The sequence below is a fragment of the Procambarus clarkii genome, chromosome 94 (genome assembly GCF_040958095.1).
Source record: "Procambarus clarkii isolate CNS0578487 chromosome 94, FALCON_Pclarkii_2.0, whole genome shotgun sequence".
Lineage (NCBI taxonomy): Eukaryota > Metazoa > Arthropoda > Malacostraca > Decapoda > Cambaridae > Procambarus > Procambarus clarkii.
The window spans coordinates 12,722,124-12,743,587 of NC_091243.1; the positions used below are offsets into that span (position 1 = coordinate 12,722,124).

The 21,464-nt window shown below is 48.1% G+C and overlaps 1 protein-coding gene across 1 annotated transcript; it reads left to right on the forward strand.

The window, feature by feature from the left end:
* The first annotated feature begins 116 nt into the window (after nt 1-116).
* On the forward strand, nt 117-2,949 carry LOC123747259 (mucin-12-like). Its single transcript, XM_045729296.2, has 2 exons — nt 117-2,277; nt 2,753-2,949. The coding sequence occupies exons 1-2, from the start codon at nt 117-119 to the stop codon at nt 2,947-2,949; spliced, it is 2,358 nt and encodes a 785-aa protein (XP_045585252.2).
* Nucleotides 2,950-21,464: the final 18,515 nt, after the last annotated feature.

Sequence of the window (21,464 nt, forward strand, 5' to 3'; positions counted from 1 at the left end):
AGCAGAGCCGCCAGCAGCACACCAGGCTCGTTACAGCTTGTAGTTAATTCATCCCAAACTGCCTCGTCCCGGTGTCGTCCTTCAGAGCCGTGAGGCTTAACAAGCTTAAGTAGTCCATGGACCACCGCGAGTCACTACGGACCACCGCGAGTCACTACGGACCACCGCGAGTCACTACGGACCACCGCGAGTCACTACGGACCACCGCGAGTCACTACGGACCACCGCGAGTCACTACGGACCACCGCGAGTCACTACGGACCACCGCGAGTCACTACGGACCACCGGGAACCTCTACGGACCACCGCGAGTCACTACGGACCACCGGGAGCCACTACGGACCACCGGGAGCCACTACGGACCACCGCGAGTCACTACGGACCACCGCGAGTCACTACGGACCACCGCGAGTCACTACGGACCACCGCGAGTCACTACGGACCACCGCGAGTCACTACGGACCACCGCGAACCTCTACGGACCACCGGGAGCCTCTACGGACCACCGGGAGCCACTACGGACCACCGGGAGCCACTACGGACCACCGGGAGCCTCTACGGACCACCGGGAGTCACTACGGACCACCGGGAGCCACTACGGACCACCGGGAGCCTCTACGGACCACCGGGAGCCACTACGGACCACCGGGAGCCTCTACGGACCACCGGGAGCCACTACGACCACCGGGAGCCACTACGGACCTCCGCGAACCACTACGGACCACCGCGAACCACTACGGACCTCCGCGAACCTCTACGGACCTCCGCGAACCTCTACGGACCACCGGGAGCCTCTACGGACCACCGCGAGCCACTACGGACCTCCGCGAACCACTACGGACCACCGCGAACCACTACGGACCTCCGCGAACCTCTACGGACCTCCGCGAACCTCTACGGACCACCGGGAGCCTCTACGGACCACCGGGAGCCACTACGGACCACCGGGAGCCACTACGGACCACCGCGAACCACTACGCACCACCGGGAGCCACTACGGACCACCGGGAGCCACTACGGACCACCGGGAGCCACTACGGACCACCGGGAGCCTCTACGCACCACCGGGAGCCACTATGCACCACCGGGAGCCACTACGGACCACCGCGAACCACTACGCACCACCGGGAGCCACTACGGACCACCGGGAGCCTCTACGGACCACCGCGAACCACTACGGACCACCGGGAGCCTCTACGAACCACCGTGAACCTCTACGGACCACCCGGAGCCTCTACGGACCACCGGGAACCACTACGGACCACCACGAACCACTACGCACCACCGGGAGCCACTACGCACCACCGGGAGCCACTACGGACCACCGGGAGCCACTACGGACCACCGGGAGCCACTACGGACCACCGGGAGCCACTACGCACCACCGGGAGCCACTACGGACCACCGGGAGCCACTACGGACCACCGGGAGCCACTACGGACCACCGGGAGCCACTACGCACCACCGGGAGCCACTACGGACCACCGGGAGCCACTACGCACCACCGGGAGCCACTACGGACCACCGCGAACCGCTACAGACCACCGCGAACCACTACGCACCACCGGGAGCCTCTACGGACCACCGCGAACCACTACGCACCACCGGGAGCCACTACGGACCACCGCGAACCACTACGGACCACCGCGAACCACTACGCACCACCGGGAGCCACTACGGACCACCGGGAGCCACTACGCACCACCGGGAGCCTCTACGCACCACCGGGAGCCACTACGGACCACCGGGAGCCACTACGCACCACCGGGAGCCACTACGCACCACCGGGAGCCACTACGGACCACCGCGAACCACTACGGACCACCGGGAACCACTACGGACCACCGGGAGCCACTACGGACCACCGGGAGCCTCTACGCACCACCGGGAGCCACTACGGACCACCGGGAGCCACTACGCACCACCGGGAGCCACTACGCACCACCGGGAGCCACTACGGACCACCGGGAGCCACTACGCACCACCGGGAGCCTCTACGCACCACCGGGAGCCACTACGGACCACCGGGAGCCACTACGGACCACCGGGAGCCACTACGCACCACCGGGAGCCACTACGCACCACCGGGAGCCACTACGGACCACCGCGAACCACTACGGACCACCGGAAGCCACTACGGACCACCGCAAACCACTACGGATCACCGCAAACCACTACGGATCACCGCGAACCACTACGGACCACCAGGAACCACTACGGACCACCGGGAGCCACTACGGACCACCGGGAGCCTCTCTACCGGTACATAGACTCCCGCGTAAGAATCACTGGTTCAAAACAATTTGTTCCACGTCGTTTTCTGTTGCAGGAGCGACAGGTTAGATTTATGGAGGAACTAAAGCACAGCGCCTTCAAGATTGAAGATTTTTGTCTTAGTAATGCCTTCTTTCGCAGCATTTTCCCCTTTTTCATTAAATCTATTACACTCTTTTGTAGCGTAACTTGTTCATAGAATTTCTCCTTTTTGTTGAATTTCAGTTATATTTACTTGGGCCTCGTGTTATATTTTCTAACTTCTGTGTCATAGTTTATCTAAGAAAAAGCACAACGATGTCATAAGGAAATATTTCAGTGACAAGGTATTGAGGCTATGAGATGGGATCGAACTCGCGTTTCTTAGGGAAAGTTACAACTATGGTTTTAGGAAGTTTACAACAATGAAATGAACAATGAAACATTTACAACAAATGTCACGTTCTCGAAAAATTTGGTATCCTGTTTGAAAGAAATAGGGAACCATGCCAAGATGAAAGAAGATGATAACCATACTAAGATGAAAGAAGATGATAGCCATACCAAGATGATAGAAGATGATAACCATACCATGATGATAGAAGATGATAGCCATACCATGATGATAGAAGATGATAGCCATACCATGATGATAGAAGATGATAACCATACCAAGATGATAACCATACCAAGATGATAGAAGATGATAACCATACCATGATGAAAGAAGATGATAACCATACCAAGATGATAGAAGATGATAACCATACCATGATGAAAGAAGATGATAACCATACCAAGATGATAGAAGATGATAACCATACCATGATGATAGAAGATGATAACCATACCAAGATGATAACCATACCAAGATGATAGAAGATGATAACCATACCATGATGAAAGAAGATGATAACCATACCAAGATGATAGAAGATGATAACCATACCATGATGATAGAAGATGATAACCATACCATGATGAAAGAAGCTGATAACCATACCAAGATGATAGAAGATGATAACCATACCATGATGATAGAAGATGATAACCATACCAAGATGATAGAAGATGATAACCATACCATGATGATAGAAGATGATAACCATACCAAGATGATAGAAGATGATAACCATACCATGATGATAGAAGATGATGCCCACACCATGATGATAGAAGATGATAACCACACCATGATGATAGAAGATGATAACCATACCATGATGATAGAAGATGATAACCATACCATGATGATAGAAGATGATAACCATACCAAGATGATAACCATACCAAGATGATAGAAGATGATAACCATACCATGATGAAAGAAGATGATAACCATACCATGATGATAGAAGATGATAACCATACCAAGATGATAGAAGATGATAACCATACCATGATGATAGAAGATGATAACCATACCATGATGATAGAAGCTGATAACCATACCATGATGATAGAAGATGATAACCATTCCAAGATGAAAGAAGCAGGGAACCAAACCATGATAAATGACACATAGTGCTCAAGCCCCAGAATGAAATGAAAATCCTGTATAATGGTCCATATATCGAGGTTTCCTTTGACTGAACCTTACAGAAACATAAGACATAAATACCAGCAAATATAAAATAAGTAGAAAATCTAATAAAAGAAAAACCCTAAAAACCCCCAAAAAATTATAAAACCATAATTCATAAATCCCCAAAATTTCACCACGAAGTAAGAAAAGTAAATAAGAAGCCAGTTAAACAGTTAATAATCAAATTATTTACAAAATTCTAAATAATGACCAAAAAAATGTATATAAAGTTTATAACAAATGTCAATAAAGTGAGGAAAATTATGGCCGCCGAGAAGCGTGTTAATAATTTTTAATAAAGTTTTTTTTTTACCTGAGGTGTCAAAGTTAATATTAAAAGTCACAAGAAAAATTCTGCTTTAAAACTGTGGAGGACGAGAGCCAGACTGGAGGACGAGAGCCAGACTGGAGGACGAGAGCCAGACTGGAGGACGAGAGCCAGACTGGAGGACGAGAGCCAGACTGGAGGACGAGAGCCAGACTGGAGGACGAGAGCCAGACTCTGCTGGAGGACGAGAGCCAGACTGGAGGACGAGAGCCAGACTCTGGAGGACAAGAGCCAGACTGGAGGACAAGAGCCAGACAGGAGGACGAGAGCCAGACTGGAGGACAAGAGCCAGACTGGAGGACAAGAGCCAGACTGGAGGACAAGAGCCAGACTGGAGGACAAGAGCCAGACTGGAAGACAAGAGCCAGACTGGAGGACAAGAGCCAGACTGGAGGACAAGATATCACCCCCTAAGATATCCACAATTACACACTCCTATATACACCAGCAATAACTATATAAATCACTCGTAATATGAGGAACGTTTGAGAGTGTGAATGAACAGTGCCTCACATGACCCAGCTGGGGTGACGCCTCACTTCACTGCCTCACCTCACATAACCCAGCTGGGGTGACGCCTCACTTCACTGCCTCACCTCACATAACCCAGCTGGGGGTGACGCCTCACTTCACTGCCTCACCTCACATCAAAGAGAATCACGCCACCTGATCTGAGGCAAAAGACAGGCGTCACAATACAAGACATTCTCACTCTGTCTCCAGACTTACAGACGAAAGGATGACCTTCTGTCTTGAGTGCCTTCACTGTCTCTCGTAAACACACTTGAGATTCCTCCACACGTCACCGTCCGGAAAGAGATTGATTTGGACTAGATTTATGGATGAAGTTTTCTGTCTAAGGCAGCATATATATATATATATAAATATATATATATATATATATATATATATATATATATATATATATATATATATATATATATATAAAGTATATTTTCAAGTATGTGAATCCTTTAAACTCTCCGACCCTGGTTTGTGTCTCGGAGAGGCTGCAGGACCCGCGGTAGGTCCGGATGATTTCCCGGTTGCAATTCTTTTTCCATGTCGTAGTTCAGTCGATTAAGGGTACGTCTGGGATCCTCTCGGACGTAGGTTCGAACCCTCGTCACGATCCTTGTGGATTTGTTGTTTTGAATTACACAAACCAGGAGTTTGACAGTTGGATTAACGTGCATTTGTTCATTGTTTACGAAAACGGGCTGACGTATGTAGTATGGCTACTTATAAGGCCCATTAAACGAGTGAGGGGCCGTCGTGAGCGGCCCTGATTGTGCCCTGATCAGAAGCTCTGATTGTGCTTCCCCACAGCAACAGAAGACGGGATCTGAAGCCTCACCCACACAACACAAAACATCCGACTTTGATACATGTCTGCTGTAAATATGACAGACGTCTCACGCCCAGAACTGGGTGTCAACACTTACATTCATCTCTCTCTCACCAGCCAGCATATCACCTTTGATGCAATTATGTCATTCTCTCGCATTTTATCGCCGGCTTCATAATGTCCGCAAAGGGATCAAAGCCTCGACTCACGCTCTCAGACCTCGGCTTTGTGCTCTGCTTTCCTAATCACGTTACGGATTTTCGGTTTGTTTTTACCTTCGCGTTTCAGCGCATTAAGCGGCTTGCAATTTGGGAATATTTGCGTGTGACGTTGAGAGGTAAGAAGTGCATTTTGACCTGCCCGGGAGACACGAGGACTTGGCCAACAAGGCAGAGATGCACCTGCTAGGGGGGGGGGGGGGTAAACATCTTGTGAGGAATGGTCTTTTTGCAGGCGAGGAGTCACAATAACGTGGCTGAAGTATGTCGACCAGACCACACACTAGAAAATGAAGGGACAACGACGTTTCAGTCCGTCCTGGACCATTCTCAAGTCGATCTGGGGACATACAGTAAGATCTGTGTATTTCAGGGACAGCGCCCCTTAAAGCGTGTTTTTATACAAGGGGGAACAGTTACTAGGCTGGGGTTTAAGCTTGGAACCCACACCACTAATAATCCTGCCAACAGTGACCCACCTGCCAACACCACTGACCCATTGTGTACGGTCGAGGAACAGACGACTCAAAGCAACACCGAGAAAGCCAAATTTCCCACTATTGTTACAATCAGAACATTCTAAGAAGCGCATGTCTTCATGGGGAACACCTGAGTCCTGGCGGAAGTGTGCAGGTCCCCGTTGCTTTAAGTGACCAGAAGGTAATAGTGTGTGACCACAACTTAGCCAGAGGTGTTTCCCACTTCCTGTTATAGTGGCTGGGGGGAAACCATGGGGAATAACTTACTAGTTCCTCAGTTGATGTTCGTAACAGCCAACTATCTCTCACTCCACTGGTTGCGACAAGCATTAGGAATGATAGGGTAGAAATCCGAGAAAAAGAATTCGGTTCTGAAAGCAGGTACTGTCAGCGGTGGTGTCATTTAAGTACTTGTTAAGCCACCTCCTTACAGCGGACATTATGGCCTGGTGTGTAGAGCGACGGTCTCGTGCAGGTCCACGTCAGGCTGCTCACATTAAGGAAGGCTCAGAAAATATGCAACTTAATCTAAGAGTCGGAGCTTGTCTCCTTCAAATAAAACTAGGCGAGTACACACACACGAAAGACTTTATTGACACAAATTTTGTTTATCCGAATGTATTAAAATCCTGTATAAAATTCACTTATCTTGTGTACAATCCAATTAATGTTCAGTATTTGGTTAATGCTTAAAGTATGCACATATTCGATAATAGGCAATGAAATAATAATTTCATACTACATCTATGAGAAAATGTTTGGAGCAGAACAGTGCGATGAAACCAGCGGCCCCCACACACTCACAGAACCACGACATGCTAAAGGTTATAAAACCTGGAATCCGCCGGGATCGACTAACAGTCTGGAGGAACAGAGATGGTATTCAGTTAGATTTTTACATGTAACCCACACATACACTCTGGTGTAGATAACCCACAAACACACACACACACCCTGTTGTAGATAATGGAATTCTCCACCAAATTCTCCAGAGATTTTCCTCCTAGATGATTCTGAGAGGTTTTCTTAAAGTGGTTTCAAGGTCTTTGTTGACTGTGCCTACACTCACACCAAGGGGACGTTTGGGAAGATATTAAGGGGGCACAGAATGGGGTCTCGCTTCTCACCCCTATCGTCTTGGAGACCATTCCCTCTCTCTTTCCCCTCATCCCCTTCTCCCACCCCTTCCCCTCACCCATCACCTGATCCCCCCTCACCCCTCCCCCATTCTGGAGACCACTATCCTAATGGAATTCTCAGTAATTATGCATGAGAAGCGGTCGACGGAGGAGGAGCAGAGAAGCCTAACCGCAAACCTCCTGGATTTAATAATATTGCATTTTACGAGGCCTACCTGTCTCCCAGCCTACCTGTCTCATAGCCTACCTGTCTCACAGCCTACCTGTCCCACAGCCTACCTGTCTCACGGCCTACCTGTTCACGGCCTACCTGTCTCACAGCCAACCTGTCTCACGGCCTACCTGTCCCACAGCCTACCTGTCTCACGGCCTACCTGTCTCACGGCCTACCTATCTCACGGCCTGCCTGTCTCACGGCCTACCTGTCCCACAGCCTACCTGGCTATTAACAATTTCCGTCTACAGTAAGTCACTATGACAATGGCGCCTCAAGAAGAATAGAATTCACAGAGGACATTCCGGTGCTAGTGAGCTGAGGTAATTATAAGGCGACTACACTAAGCCAATACGTCACTACCACACTCGGAAGGTATGTGAGGCCGGCCCAGGAGCTAGAAGATGAGGACGGGGTAAAGGTGGCTACCGTCGGGGGCTCGAACGCTGGTCATGTAAACAGCCAGAGCGTCCCTGAACCGTCCAGCTCAAGTGGATATATCACGTTTATAAATTATAACATTGACCTTGACATTCTGCAAGACAGACAGAGAGATTGCAAAAGGTTTGCAAAAATTTTTTATTCTCTTGATGCCAATCTTCCGACCACCTTATCCTCAAGTAAGAATGAAAGTAATTATCAAAAAAGAAGGCGTTATCCCCGCCATAATTCGTGAAGAGATAATTCACATAAATTATAATTCTCACCATCTGCCAGCCCGAAACTTAATTACAGTGAGAGTTGTTGGGACAGACTTGACAAAGTTGGGTTAATTTTGAGTCAGAAATGATGAAGAAATTTCTCTGTCTTGGCGTCAAGACGTCACCTTAACTCCAAGTTTGTTTACAAATGTGAAATACTTTTACGAACTATTTAGTGCGCTTGAGATAAGAACATTGAAGGGTTAAGACCTTAAGACGGGTGAACACTCACACTCTGTGTGATGCTAGAGTTAGTGAAGTTTCTAATAATTTATCACATATACAATTGTATATTAGATTTCCACAGAGTGGCAAGTCAACAGAAAACGCACTCTTTCTCTCTCTCTCTCTCTCTCTCTCTCTCTCTCTCTCTCTCTCTCTCTCTCTCTCTCTCTCTCTCTCTCTCTCTCTCTCTCTCTCTCTCTCTCTCTCTCTCTCTCTCAACAAACAGACCATCCGACCCCCTGATTCTGTTATACTGACGAACACTGAGCTTCGTATTGCGTAAACACTCGTTATGCTGATGAAGATTGAACAAGCGTATTGTTCGAGCGAGTAAATACTGGGTGAATTAGGTCCATTAAGTCTCGTCTTTCCGGTAGTCGACCTGAACCATAAACAAGGGCTTCCAGGTCACCACTTGAGTGCTTTATACGCTCCCCAGCCCGCGTCACTGGAGAGTTCCTGTTGGCTATATAAGGATTAATAATGAGGTGAGGTTTGGTCGTGTGTGTGTGTGGGTGTGTGGGTGTGTGTGTGTGTGTGTGTGTGTGTGTGTGTGTGTGTGTGTGTGTGTGTGTGTGTGTGTGTGTGTGTGTGTGTGTGTGTGTGTGTGTACTCACCTAGTTGTGTTTGCGGGGGTTGAGCTCTGGCTCCTTGGTCCCGCCTCTCAACTGTCAATCAACTGGTGAATAGGCTCACGAATCTGTACACCAGTTGATTGACAGTTGAGAGGCGGGACCAAAGAGCCAGAGCTCACCCCCCCGCAAACACAACTAGGTGAGTACACACACACACACACACACACACACACACACACACACACACACACACACACACACACACACACACACACACACACACACACACACACACACACACACACACACTCGTTAAACCCCAGACGGTGTATTTATCCTCGCATCAGTTGATACCAAAAGACTGTTCAAACAGACACACACACAAGTCTTCTTGTTAGAGGAGCCTCGCCTTACAGTATTCGCCTCTTGTTCATAAGAGCTCCTCATACACCGCCTCGGAGCTTGACTTCCGTCGGTGTGAATGTGTAGCGTAGATGAATGAATAATGTAGATGAATGTAATGTGTAGATGAATGGATAGTGTAGTGGAAATAGTTTTAAATTTGTAAATGTGTGAATTAAACGTGCTGTGATCGTCCATCTGAAGAGCGGATACAAGTGGACAGTTTAGTGGGGTCGTAGAGACTTCTAGAGAACCCCCCCCCCCTAGACTTCATATCAACAACTCACCTCTCACATAATCAAGCACACAACAGTTAACTTACTCCGCTAAGTGAACAGACACATCAGGTGTAAAGGAAAGTGCCGAGATGTCTCGTCCAAAAAATAAATCTTGTTTCTCAGATACCGTTAAAAATCACAGTGTAGACCACTGAGAGAATATTTGAGTAGTGTATAGTGACCACCTCACTCTAGCGGTCATCTACAGCAGCAACCACCGTTTCTTAACACCAGGACCCAGATTCACGAAGCAGTTACGAACCTGTACACCTTTTCTCAATCTTTGGCGGCTTTGTTTACTATTATTAAACAGTTAATGAGCTCCGAAGCACCAGGAGGCTGTTTATAACAATAACAACAGTTGAATGGGAAGTTTTCATGCTTGTAAACTGTTTAATAAATGTAACTAAAGCCGTCAAATATTGAGGAAAGATGTAAACGTTCGTAAGTGCTTGCGTAAGTGCTTTCGTGAATCTGGCCCCAGGACCCAGATTCACGAAGCAGTTACGCAAGTACTTACGAACCTGTACATCTTTCCTCAATCTTTGAAGGCTTTGCTTACATTTCTTTAGCAATTTACAAGCATAGAAACTCCCCAATCAACTGTTGTTATTGTTCTAAACAGCCTCCTGGTGCTTCGGAGCTCATTAACTGTTTAATAATTGTAAACAAAGCCGCCAAAGGTTGAGAAAAGATGTACAGGTTCGTAAGCGCTTACGTAACTACTTTATGAATCAGGATCCAGGTGTACAGAGGTCCCCGTACCTTTGGTCTCCTGAGGCCGTGTAAGTGTCATGAAGGAAGGAAAGAATTATCAAGGGAAAGCGCCAAGCCATTACGACTATATTGCACTGGGAAGGGGTCAGGATAAGGATTTGGGATGGGACAGGGGGAAGGGAATGGTGCCACAACCACTTGGTGGACGGTCGGGGATTAAACGCCGACCTGCATGAAGCGAGACCGTCGCTCTACCGTCCAGCCCAAGTGGTTGGGTATAAGGTAAAGCACCTAATGAACGCTAATACATAACACTTTGCAGATTATTCAAACCCTGACCATAAATGTTTTTCCTCTAGAAGGAGAATTCCCTACCAAGCAAACAATTAAACCTTCGCAGCTAAAGTTAACGACACAGACATTGCCCCCCTGCACGCGGTGCCAATCCTTAAATACAGCTAATCACATAACTTTGGCCAGTCTGGAAATTAATGGACCTAAAGACACTGTCGCTATAAATCCGAATTGACAGCTTTCTTGAGCTGGGCCTCGCGCCTCCACTTGGAAACGTGTACAGTTTTAGGGGTGATGACAGCGGCCTTCAACACGGTGCTCGTCTAACTTCTGGCACCAGTTCGATCCCACTACAGGGACGGGGAAGCACAGAGAGGCGGTCGTGATTCATAGCTTCCTGTAGTTAGGCACTCACGAGACGGAAGGGTTGACTAGCAGGAGACGGAAAGGGAGACAGTGGGAAAGGGGAAGACGAGGAGACAGGGGGAGGAGATGAATGTAAGATGGAAGTGAAGAACAGAAATTTATATTTTTCTATTTCATTGAGATGATATTCGTTCACGAGACACAGGTGTGGAGGGCTCCTGGTATGCCCTCAGGTGTGGTGGGCTCCTGGTGTGCCCTCACGTGTGGCGGGCTCCTGGTGTGCCCTCAGTCGTGGAGGGCTCCTGGTGTGCCCTCAGTCGTGGAGGGCTCCTGGTGTGCCCTCAGTCGTGGTGGGCTCCTGGTGTGCCCTCAGTCGTGGTGGGCTCCTGGTGTGCCCTCAGTCGTGGTGGGCTCCTGGTGTGCCCTCAGTCGTGGTGGGCTCCTGGTGTGCCCTCAGTCGTGGTGGGCTCCTGGTGTGCCCTCAGTCGTGGTGGGCTCCTGGTGTCCCCTCAGTCGTGGTGGGCTCCTGGTGTGCCCTCAGGTGTGGAGGGCTCCTGGTGTGCCCTCAGTCGTGGTGGGCTCCTGGTGTGCCCTCAGTCGTGGTGGGCTCCTGGTGTGCCCTCAGTCGTGGTGGGCTCCTGGTGTGCCCTCAGGTGTGGTGGGCTCCTGGTGTGCCCTCAGGTGTGGTGGGCTCCTGGTGTGCCCTCAGTCGTGGAGGGCTCCTGGTGTGCCCTCAGTCGTGGAGGGCTCCTGGTGTGCCCTCAGTCGTGGTGGGCTCCTGGTGTGCCCTCAGTCGTGGAGGGCTCCTGGTGTGCCCTCAGTCGTGGAGGGCTCCTGGTGTGCCCTCAGTCGTGGTGGGCTCCTGGTGTGCCCTCAGTCGTGGTGGGCTCCTGGTGTGCCTTCAGGTGTGTGGGCTCCTGGTGTGCCCTCAGGTGTGGTGGGCTCCTGGTGTGCCCTCAGGTGTGGGGGGCTCCTGGTGTGCCCTCAAGTGGGGGGGGCTCCTGGTGTGCCCTCAGTCGTGGTGGGCTCCTGGTGTGCCCTCAGGTGTGGTGGGCTCCTGGTGTGCCCTCAGTCGTGGTGGGCTCCTGGTGTGCCCTCAGTCGTGGTGGGCTCCTGGTGTGCCCTCAGTCGTGGTGGGCTCCTGGTGTGCCCTCAGCCGTGGTGGGCTCCTGGTGTGTCCTCAGGTGTGGTGGGCCGCTCAGGCAGGACACGAGGAGGAGCAGGAATAAGAATAAGAAGATAAGAAGGAGACGAGAAAGAAGGAGGGAGAAAGAACAAGGAAGAGAGAGCAGGCCAGAGCTCCACATTGTGTTAAACTCTCCCTAACTCTTCCGGGAACATGTTTACTGCTGCACAGAACTGATAGCGGCCAACGCTGTGCTATCACAGACTACTCAATAGCTCAGTCGATAGACCTTCGGCCTTACACACTTGGGGTCCCCGGTTCGAGTCTCCTAGAACCCAAATGAATGGCACATGTCATCACAGTTGTAATGGCCTCCTATAGTTAAGAAAGATAATTATCCTTTTAGAATATTTAATGTTTGTGTAATAATTGATGAGTTCATATTTCTCAGCGTAAATTTTTATTGCAAAGAAAAGAAACGAGAATCAATCGTTGAGAATCAATCACAATCGACTTGAGAATGGTCCAGTACGGACCGAAACGTCGTCGTCCCTTCACCTTCTAGTGTGTGGTCTGGTCAACAAAAGAAATGAGACTCCTACAATTATTTTACCAGAAGTTACAGCTAAAATTAAATAAAACTTAGTTACAACTAAGTCTTATTTAATTTTTAGATTTTAGTTTTAGTTTTTGACTAAGTTTTATCTAGTCAATGGAAGACTTACTACTACTACACACTGGAAGCAACCCTGGGTCTACTATACCATCCCATCCTCCTGTTTTGCGAGTACTTATAGTAACGATGAAGACCATTGTATATATACCGACGTACAACGAAATTACAAAGTAGAAATCGGCACTATTGAGTTGGATAAACCGGAATTTTCAACTTATTTTGCAAAGACAAGCTAAACTAACCAAACCTTCCTAGGCCTAATACACGATATCTGAGGCCTAATATAGTACATATGTGTGCTATACTAGGTCTAGGAATATATTTTTTTTAGCTTCATTGTTGTCCGACTCTATAAAATGAATAGTACAAAGTTCTACTATCTAATTGGTTAGAACGGCAACCTTTTGTACTATGGTGGACATAGTTACAAAAACTACTATCTAAACAGGAGAATAGGTTGACTATTGATAAGCTGAAAGAGTTCCATCCCACGGGGGCCCACAGTGACGATACTACCTGTTTTGGGGCCCCACAACGACGATCCCAACAGTCTCAGGGACCCACAACGACGATCCCAACAGTCCCAGGGACCCACAACGACGATCCCAACAGTCCCAGGGACCCACAACGACCATATTGACTGCCCACATTATCAACGGTAGGTATTTACCCAGGTATTGATGCACAGAAACTATCAATAACCTACTGGAGCAAACATGACAGAGTGAAGGTAACTTGCGACGGGTCTTTGCCCCCGGACTCTGCATCAGAGAGTTGCACCGTTTACCTTGTTATGCAACATGCTAAGTCAGGCTCTCGGTTCACCTTTGTGTGTCCAATGTGGCGCGAAGCTGACCACCCGCCTCTAAGGCAGGACGGCAGTAATTGGAACAGCAGAGGAATTAGAGCGAAACAGCAGGGAAGGCTGTTTGAATGGACAGCGGCGGGAGGTAGAGGCGGGGTGACAGGAACAGCACTGAGAATAAGCAGCACATCACCGAGGTGACAGCATAGGAAAACTGCAGCATTAGTAGTAGTAGTAGTAGCATATCTTCTAGATATTCCAGCTGAGACGATTTCAGCACCCAGCTAACTCTCAGCATCCAGCTACTTCTCAGCACCTAGCAACCTCTCAGCACCTAGCTACCTCTCAGGGCAACAAGCCTCCCCAGACACCCCCAAGTCTGCCCAACTTTCCCAGAAACAGAATAACTCCCTGGAGAGCAAACTTTGTACCCCTGTCCTCCGTCAGCTGTCCTGGAAGACATTCAGGAGACGGCAGAACCTCCTCTGAGATTTAACCATTTTCCTGAGTCACTTCGTACCCCCCTTGCCCCTTAGAGGAATGTCTGTAAGGGCAAGCATATGACAGTGTTAGTCCACAGAGACGTGTACACACACACACACACACACACACAACACTACGGGGGCCTCGTAGCCTGGTGGATAGCACGCAGGATTCGTAATTCTGTGGCGCGGGTTCGATTCCCGCACGAGGCAGAAACAAATGGGCAAAGTTTCTTTCACCCTGAATGCCCCTGTTACCTAGCAGTAAATAGGTACCTGGGAGTTAGTCAGCTGTCACGGGCTGCTTCCTGGGGTGTGTGTGTGTGTGTGGTGGAAAAAAAAAAAAAAGTAGTTAGTAAACAGTTGATTGACAGTTGAGAGGCGGGCCGAAAGAGCAAAGCTCAACCCCCGTAAAAACACACACAAACACACACGCACTCACACACACATACAAAGTTGCAACCTCTTGCTACTAGTGAGGTAGTGTGTGCTTATCTATCAGTGATAAGAAGTGAGATTCTAGCTCTGCATACCCCGCCTACTTCTACTTATCTTGTTGCTCGTGCGTTATAATTCAACATTTTTGACGTTCGAATTCCTTATCAAACCTGACATTAAAGTTGTGGATGGAGATGGCTTCTAATACTTCTTCTTTGCAGACATTCCATTTCTGTGTGTTTAAGCGTAGTGTAGTGTAGTGTGGTGTAGTGTAGTGTAGTGTAGTGTGGTGTAGTGTAGTGTAGTGTAGTGTGGTGTGGTGTAGTGTAGTGTAGTGTAGTGTAGTGTAGTGTAGTGTGGTGTGGTGTGGTGTAGTGTAGTGTAGTGTAGTGTAGTGTAGTGTAGTGTAGTGTGGTGTGGTGTAGTGTAGTGTAGTGTAGTGTAGTGTAGTGTAGTGTAGTGTAGTGTAGTGTAGTGTAGTGTAGTGTAGTGTGGTGTAGCGTAGTGTAGTGCAGTGTAGTGTAGTGTAGTGTAGTGTAGTGTAGTGTAGCGTAGTGTAGTGTAGTGTAGTGTAGTGTAGTGTAGTGTAGTGTGGTGTGGTGTGGTGTAGAGTAGTGTAGTGTAGTGAAGTGTAGTGTAGTGTAGTGTAGTGTAGTGTGGTGTAGTGTAGTGAAGTGAAGTGTAGTGTAGTGTAGTGTAGTGTAGTGTAGTGTAGTGTAGTGTAGTGTAGTGTAGTGTAGTGTAGTGTAGCGTAGTGTAGTGTAGTGTAGTGTAGTGTAGTGTAGTGTAGTGTAGTGTAGTGTGGTGTAGTGTAGAGTAGTGTAGTGTAGTGTAGTGTAGTGTAGTGTAGTGTAGTGTAGTGTAGTGTAGTGAAGTGAAGTGTAGTGTAGTGTAGTGTAGTGTAGTGTAGTGTAGTGTAGTGTAGTGTAGTGTAGCGTAGTGTACTGTAGTGTGCTGTAGTGTAGTGTAGTGTAGTGTAGTGTAGTGTAGTGTAGCGTAGTGTAGTGTAGTGTAGTGTAGTGTAGTGTGGTGTGGTGTAGAGTAGTGTAGTGTAGTGAAGTGAAGTGTAGTGTAGTGTAGTGTAGTGTGGTGTAGTGAAGTGTAGTGTAGTGTAGTGTAGTGTAGTGTAGTGTAGTGTAGTGTAGCGTAGCGTAGTGTAGTGTAGTGTAGTGTAGCGTAGTGTAGTGTAGTGTAGTGTAGTGTAGTGTAGTGTGGTGTAGTGTAGTGTAGTGTAGTGAAGTGAAGTGTAGTGTAGTGTAGTGTAGCGTAGTGTACTGTAGTGTGCTGTAGTGTAGTGTAGTGTAGTGTAGTGTGGTGTAGTGTAGTGTAGTGTAGTGTAGTGTAGCGTAGTGTAGTGTGGTGTAGTGTAGTGTAGTGTAGTGTAGTGTAGTGTAGTGTAGTGTAGTGTAGTGTAGCGTAGTGTAGTGTGGTGTAGTGTAGTGTACTGTAGTGTGCTGTAGTGTAGTGTAGTGTAGTGTAGTGTAGTGTACTCTAGTGTGCTGTAGTGTAGTGTAGTGTACTGTAGTGTGCTGTAGTGTAGCGTAGTGTAGTGTAGTGTAGCGTAGTGTACTGTAGTGTGCTGTAGTGTAGTGTGGTGTAGTGTAGCGTAGTGTACTGTAGTGTGCTGTAGTGTAGTGTGGTGTAGTGTAGTGTAGTGTAGCGTAGTGTAGTGTAGTGTAGTGTAGTGTAGTGTAGCGTAGCGTAGTGTGGTGTAGTGTAGTGTAGTGTAGTGTAGCGTAGTGTGGTGTAGTGTAGTGTAGTGTAGTGTAGTGTAGTGTAGCGTAGTGTAGTGTAGTGTGGTGTAGTGTAGTGTAGTGTAGCGTAGTGTGGTGTAGTGTAGTGTAGCGTAGTGTAGTGTGGTGTAGTATAGTGGTGTTTATCCTCAAGTGTTCCATCATGTGGCATCTGTTGCGTGTGGTCGTTCTTGTCGTAACACTTGAGAAAAAACACTTATGAGAGCAGTTCCAAGAGTTTTCTTCTGGTGAGAGCAATTGACGCTGGACTATAGCCGCTCTCACAATCACCTACTTGGAGGAGGCTTAAGTGGTGATGAAAACTTGGTAACCCTTGTGAACAGCCACGACACAATCACGTCTTGTTGTGCTTAGACACACACACTCCCTCTCCCTCTCCCTCTCTCTCTCTCTCTCTCTCTCTCTCTCTCTCTCTCTCTCTCTCTCTCTCTCTCTCTCTCTCTCTCTCTCTCTCTCTCTCTCTCTCTCTCTCTCTCTCTCTCTCTCTCTCTCTCTCTCTCTCTCTCACTCTCACTCTCTCTCTCTCTCTCCCTCTCTCTCTCTCTCTCTCATCCACGACGCATTTTCAAAGGATGGGTCACAGAGTGGAGGCCCGCGCTGGTTGTAACTCTGAAAATATTAAATGACTCTTCATTTAACAGAATGGAAATGAAGAGTCATTTATCCTCTCAGATACAGTAAAGAGTCGTTAGTGAACTCAGTTATGTGTATCTCTCACCACACTTGCATTTGCAGCCGTGTTGAAGTCTTCAGTCCTCCTCCTCACGTCACTCACACATGTTAAATAGTAAATAATCCACACATATGATATGAAACTGGTGACGTGACATCCCGCCAAACACACACCGAAACTACGACGTTGGTACAACGTTCGAACAAGTTTTAACACCTCCTAACCAGTTATAACAACCGATATATCAAGTTGTAACAACGTTCTAATACGTCATAAACATGTTAATCCAAGATGTAACAACTTTATTACAAGTTGTAACAAGCGGAAAATAGAGACAGTTTCGGTTTGTGTTTCCAGGGATTCACCTGGGCTCTAGGAGACTCGAACCCCGGACCCCCACGTGTGTGTGGCCGAAGCTCTATCGGCCGAGCTATTGAGTGGTCTTAATAAGGAAAGTTCCAAGAAGGGACGTTTTTCTGGTGACGTTTTAGTCTGTCCTGGAGTCCTAGCACGATGTGTCAAGGAAAGTGAGAGACCCGGAAGGAAGGTGAGGTAAAAACAGGTGAGGTAAAAACAGGTGAGGGGAGAAGTGGAGAAGCTAAGCATAAACACCGAGATAACTTAGGAATAAAGGTGCCAACACTATTGTGACTAACATGACAATAACTGACAGAAACTCCACAGTTGTAAACAAACATTAATTCAAGTAGTGGAAGCGTTGCTGTTTCAGACAATAATAAACATTTCTCCGGGAAACAGTAGAGCTCGCAGAGTACACTGTAACTTGTGCCGTGTTCACATCAAGGGATAGCGAGAGTAAACACCTTCGGGTCTCAAGCTCTACACCTCCAAAGTTGGGAGGAATATTTCCGCCAGAGTCTAACAGCCTCCTGCGAAGACTTCGTTGGTGGATGCAGGCGACGAGTCACAATAACTAAAGTGGCTAAAGTATGATGACCAGACCACACACTAGATGGTGAAGAGACGACGACGTTTCGGTCCGTCCTGGACCATTCTGCTCCACAATCGACTTGAGAATGGTCCAGGACGGACCGAAACGTCGTCATTCCTTCGTTGGCGGACCCTGTGCCTTGAACCGACGTCCTCGATAAACTAGTTGACGCAGAAGCTTGCCGGGACGTTATCGCGCCGATCCTTCACAATCCATGATGATGTATTGAGTGGCCGCTCCTGCTGCAGGTGCGCCATCTTCAACACGACTCCTACGAGCACCCAGGCACTCGTAGACCAGCAGGCACAACTGGCTCTTCTGGGAGCAAGGTCAACTGCTTCCTGTTTGACTTCATTGTTAGTGGTTAGGTGATTGTGCACCCCATACTCATCCTGTGAGCGGTAGCGCAAAAAGAATTACAGAGGGCACAATAGGTCTTCATCAGACTTCAGAGGAGATTATTAAATTAACAACTAAATTTGTCCTTTACACTTTATACTTACAATGTCAGGTGTTGGTTTTCCCTGAGTTTAAGTCGAATTTTTCCCTCAATATTTATTTTCCCGGAATAAATTCGGCATATATATGATTTATCCAGATATGCTATAAATATATTTTAGTCCATGTGAATGTATATTTACGTAGAATTGATCGATTTTAGGAGCACATAAAGCACTTATCATACCATCAACTGGCAGAAATACTAACATGCATGTAATAATTTTTAAATGAACGAGGTTTATTATATTAGTCGAAATATATCTTTTACCTCAGCTGAGGCTTCTATACCTCCTAGTGAGGTAACCGAGAAGTTCCCCCCCCCCCCGCCAGGTCCGGAGGTCATGGCTGTGGTGACAAGTGGTTCAGATTACTTCAGAGTCAATCGTCCATCAATTCCTTTACAATTTCTGAAGACCCATGCGCGTTCGTCCTTTAAATAGGTGTAAATGGACTAATCTGAAATTTTCTTGTGGTGTTTCTCAAACGAAAGCTGGTAAGTACCAGTCACAAAGCTCAAGTTGATCTGCACTCATCCTTAAGATGATACACTTCAACCCCCGCAAGCACAAATTGGTGAGTACACAGGCAGTGATGTGGTGGAGGCTGACTCCATACACAGTTTCAAATGTAGATATGATAGAGCCCAGTAGGCTCAGGAACCTGTACACCAGTTGATTGACAGTTGAGAGGCGGGACCAAAGAGCCAGAGCTCAACCCCCACAACCACAACCAAGTGAGTACACACATACACACCAGTTGATTGACAGTTGAGAGGCGGGAGCAAAGAGCCAAAGCTCAACCCCCGCAACCACAACCAAGTGAGTACACACACACACACACACCAGTTGATTTACAGTTGAGAGGCGGGAGCAAAGAGCCAGAGCTCAACCCCCACAACCACAACCAAGTAAGTACACACTCACACACTCTCCATAATCCCAGAGCTGCAGTTGACTCTCCATTAACATGAACCGTTTAAGTGAAGTCAATAAACATGAGACTCACCCGCCCACCACCCGCCCTCACCACACATCACCTCAGCCTCAACACTAACACTACACACCCGCCCTCACCACACATCACCCGCCCACCACCCGCCCTCACCACACATCACCCGCCCACCACCCGCCCTCACCACACATCACCTCAGCCTCAACACTAACACTACACACCCGCCCTCACCACACATCACCCGCCCACCACCCGCCCTCACCACACATCACCCGCCCACCACCCGCCCTCACCACACATCACCTCAGCCTCAACACTAACACTACACACCCGCCCTCACCACACATCACCCGCCCACCACCCGCCCTCACCACACATCACCTCAGCCTCAACACTAACACTACACACCCGCCCTCACCACACATCACCCGCCCACCACCCGCCCTCACCACACATCACCCGCCCACCACCCGCCCTCACCACACATCACCTCAGCCTCAACACTAACACTACACACTCACCTGTTAAATACCCAGCAATTTGTATGCTGTAACTTGGTACAATTCCCTACTTGTTTGTACATTAACTAATACTGGCATCAGAGACTGGCTCACCATGAATTAAACGGCAGTTGTTGAACCCTAAACATAGAACAGGACGAGGGAGAGAGAGAGAGAGAGAGAGAGAGAGAGAGAGAGAGAGAGAGAGAGAGAGAGAGAGAGAGAGAGAGAGAGAGAGAGAGAGAGAGAGAGAGAGAGAGAGAGAGAGAGAGAGAGAGAGAGAGAGAGAGAGAGAGAGAGAGAGAGAGAGAGAGAGAGAGAGAGAGAGAGAGAGAGAGAGAGAGAGAGAGAGAGAGAGAGAGAGAGAGAGAGAGAGAGAGAGATAGAGAGACATTAGACTTGAGAAAAACCCGATTTCATACAGTTCATATCAAGCAAGTATTGGAAATAATGACAGCTTGACAGACCGCCCTGGTCCTATAATATAGCGCGGGCAGATTAAACGCCACACTGCAGCCTAAGAGCAATCCCTCTTGCATCAGCCAATGTTCTCGGGAGAGAAAACACCTGCTTGACCTGACCCGAGGGTGCAGCCATACAGGGAATGACATGCTGACGGACTCGTCTCCCGGAGGGGAGAACAGACCATTGTTGACTCATTTCATGCAGGTCGGCGTTCAATCCCCGACCGTCCAAGTGGTTGGGCATCATTCCTTCTCCCTGTCCCATCCCAAACCCTTATCCTGACCCCTTCCAAGTGCTATAGAGTCGTAATGGCTTGGCACTTTCCTTCTGATAGTTCCTTTCCCTTCTCCGTGTTATCCCGTGTTATCTTCTGACACGCGGTACCGTGTAACATGGGAAGTTTTTTTGGTGCTATAGTTGATAACTTTGATAACCTTGGCTTAGTGGAGGAGGATAACAGTTAGGATAACACACACGTGTAAACACACAGGAGCCTCGCCGATAACGCTCGAGGGACCGCAATCCTATGGGCCCGAATTCGATTCCCGGCTGAAACGAAAACTAATGGGCAGAATTTCTTTCATCTGATGCTTCTGTTCACCTAGCAATAAATAGGTACCTGGGAGTTAAACCGTGTATGTTTCAGAGAAAAGTACAAGCAGGCTAGAAAGGTGGGGTCCAAGAGCTAACACCGCAACGCTACAGACACAAAGAGTTAATACACACACGTTTACCGGGGAGAATGACTGGAAATAAATGATTAGCATGTCAAAAAGTACTTCGTTAGTTATCATAGTGAACAAGTGAGCTGTATGATGATGAGGATGATGAGGAGGAGGATGATGATAATGACTTCCAAAATTAATAACGCTACGAATTCCCCTCACAAGAAGTGGTCAACCAATCTCATCCAATTTAAAACATCTTAGATCCCTTAAACCTTGTTTATTGAAGATAATTCATATTGGGTATTCCTTAGCCGAGGAGCAAAATGACTCAAACACATTTATTACTTTTCTT

Excerpts from the sequence above, each read along its gene's own strand:
- LOC123747259 (XM_045729296.2), top strand. The coding sequence starts at position 117 with ATGGACCACCGCGAGTCACTACGGACCACCGCGAGTCACTACGGACCA. Across the intron at positions 2,278-2,752 it reads ACCGGTACATAGACTCCCGC|GGAACCATGCCAAGATGAAA; the intron begins GTAAGAATCACT and ends TGAAAGAAATAG.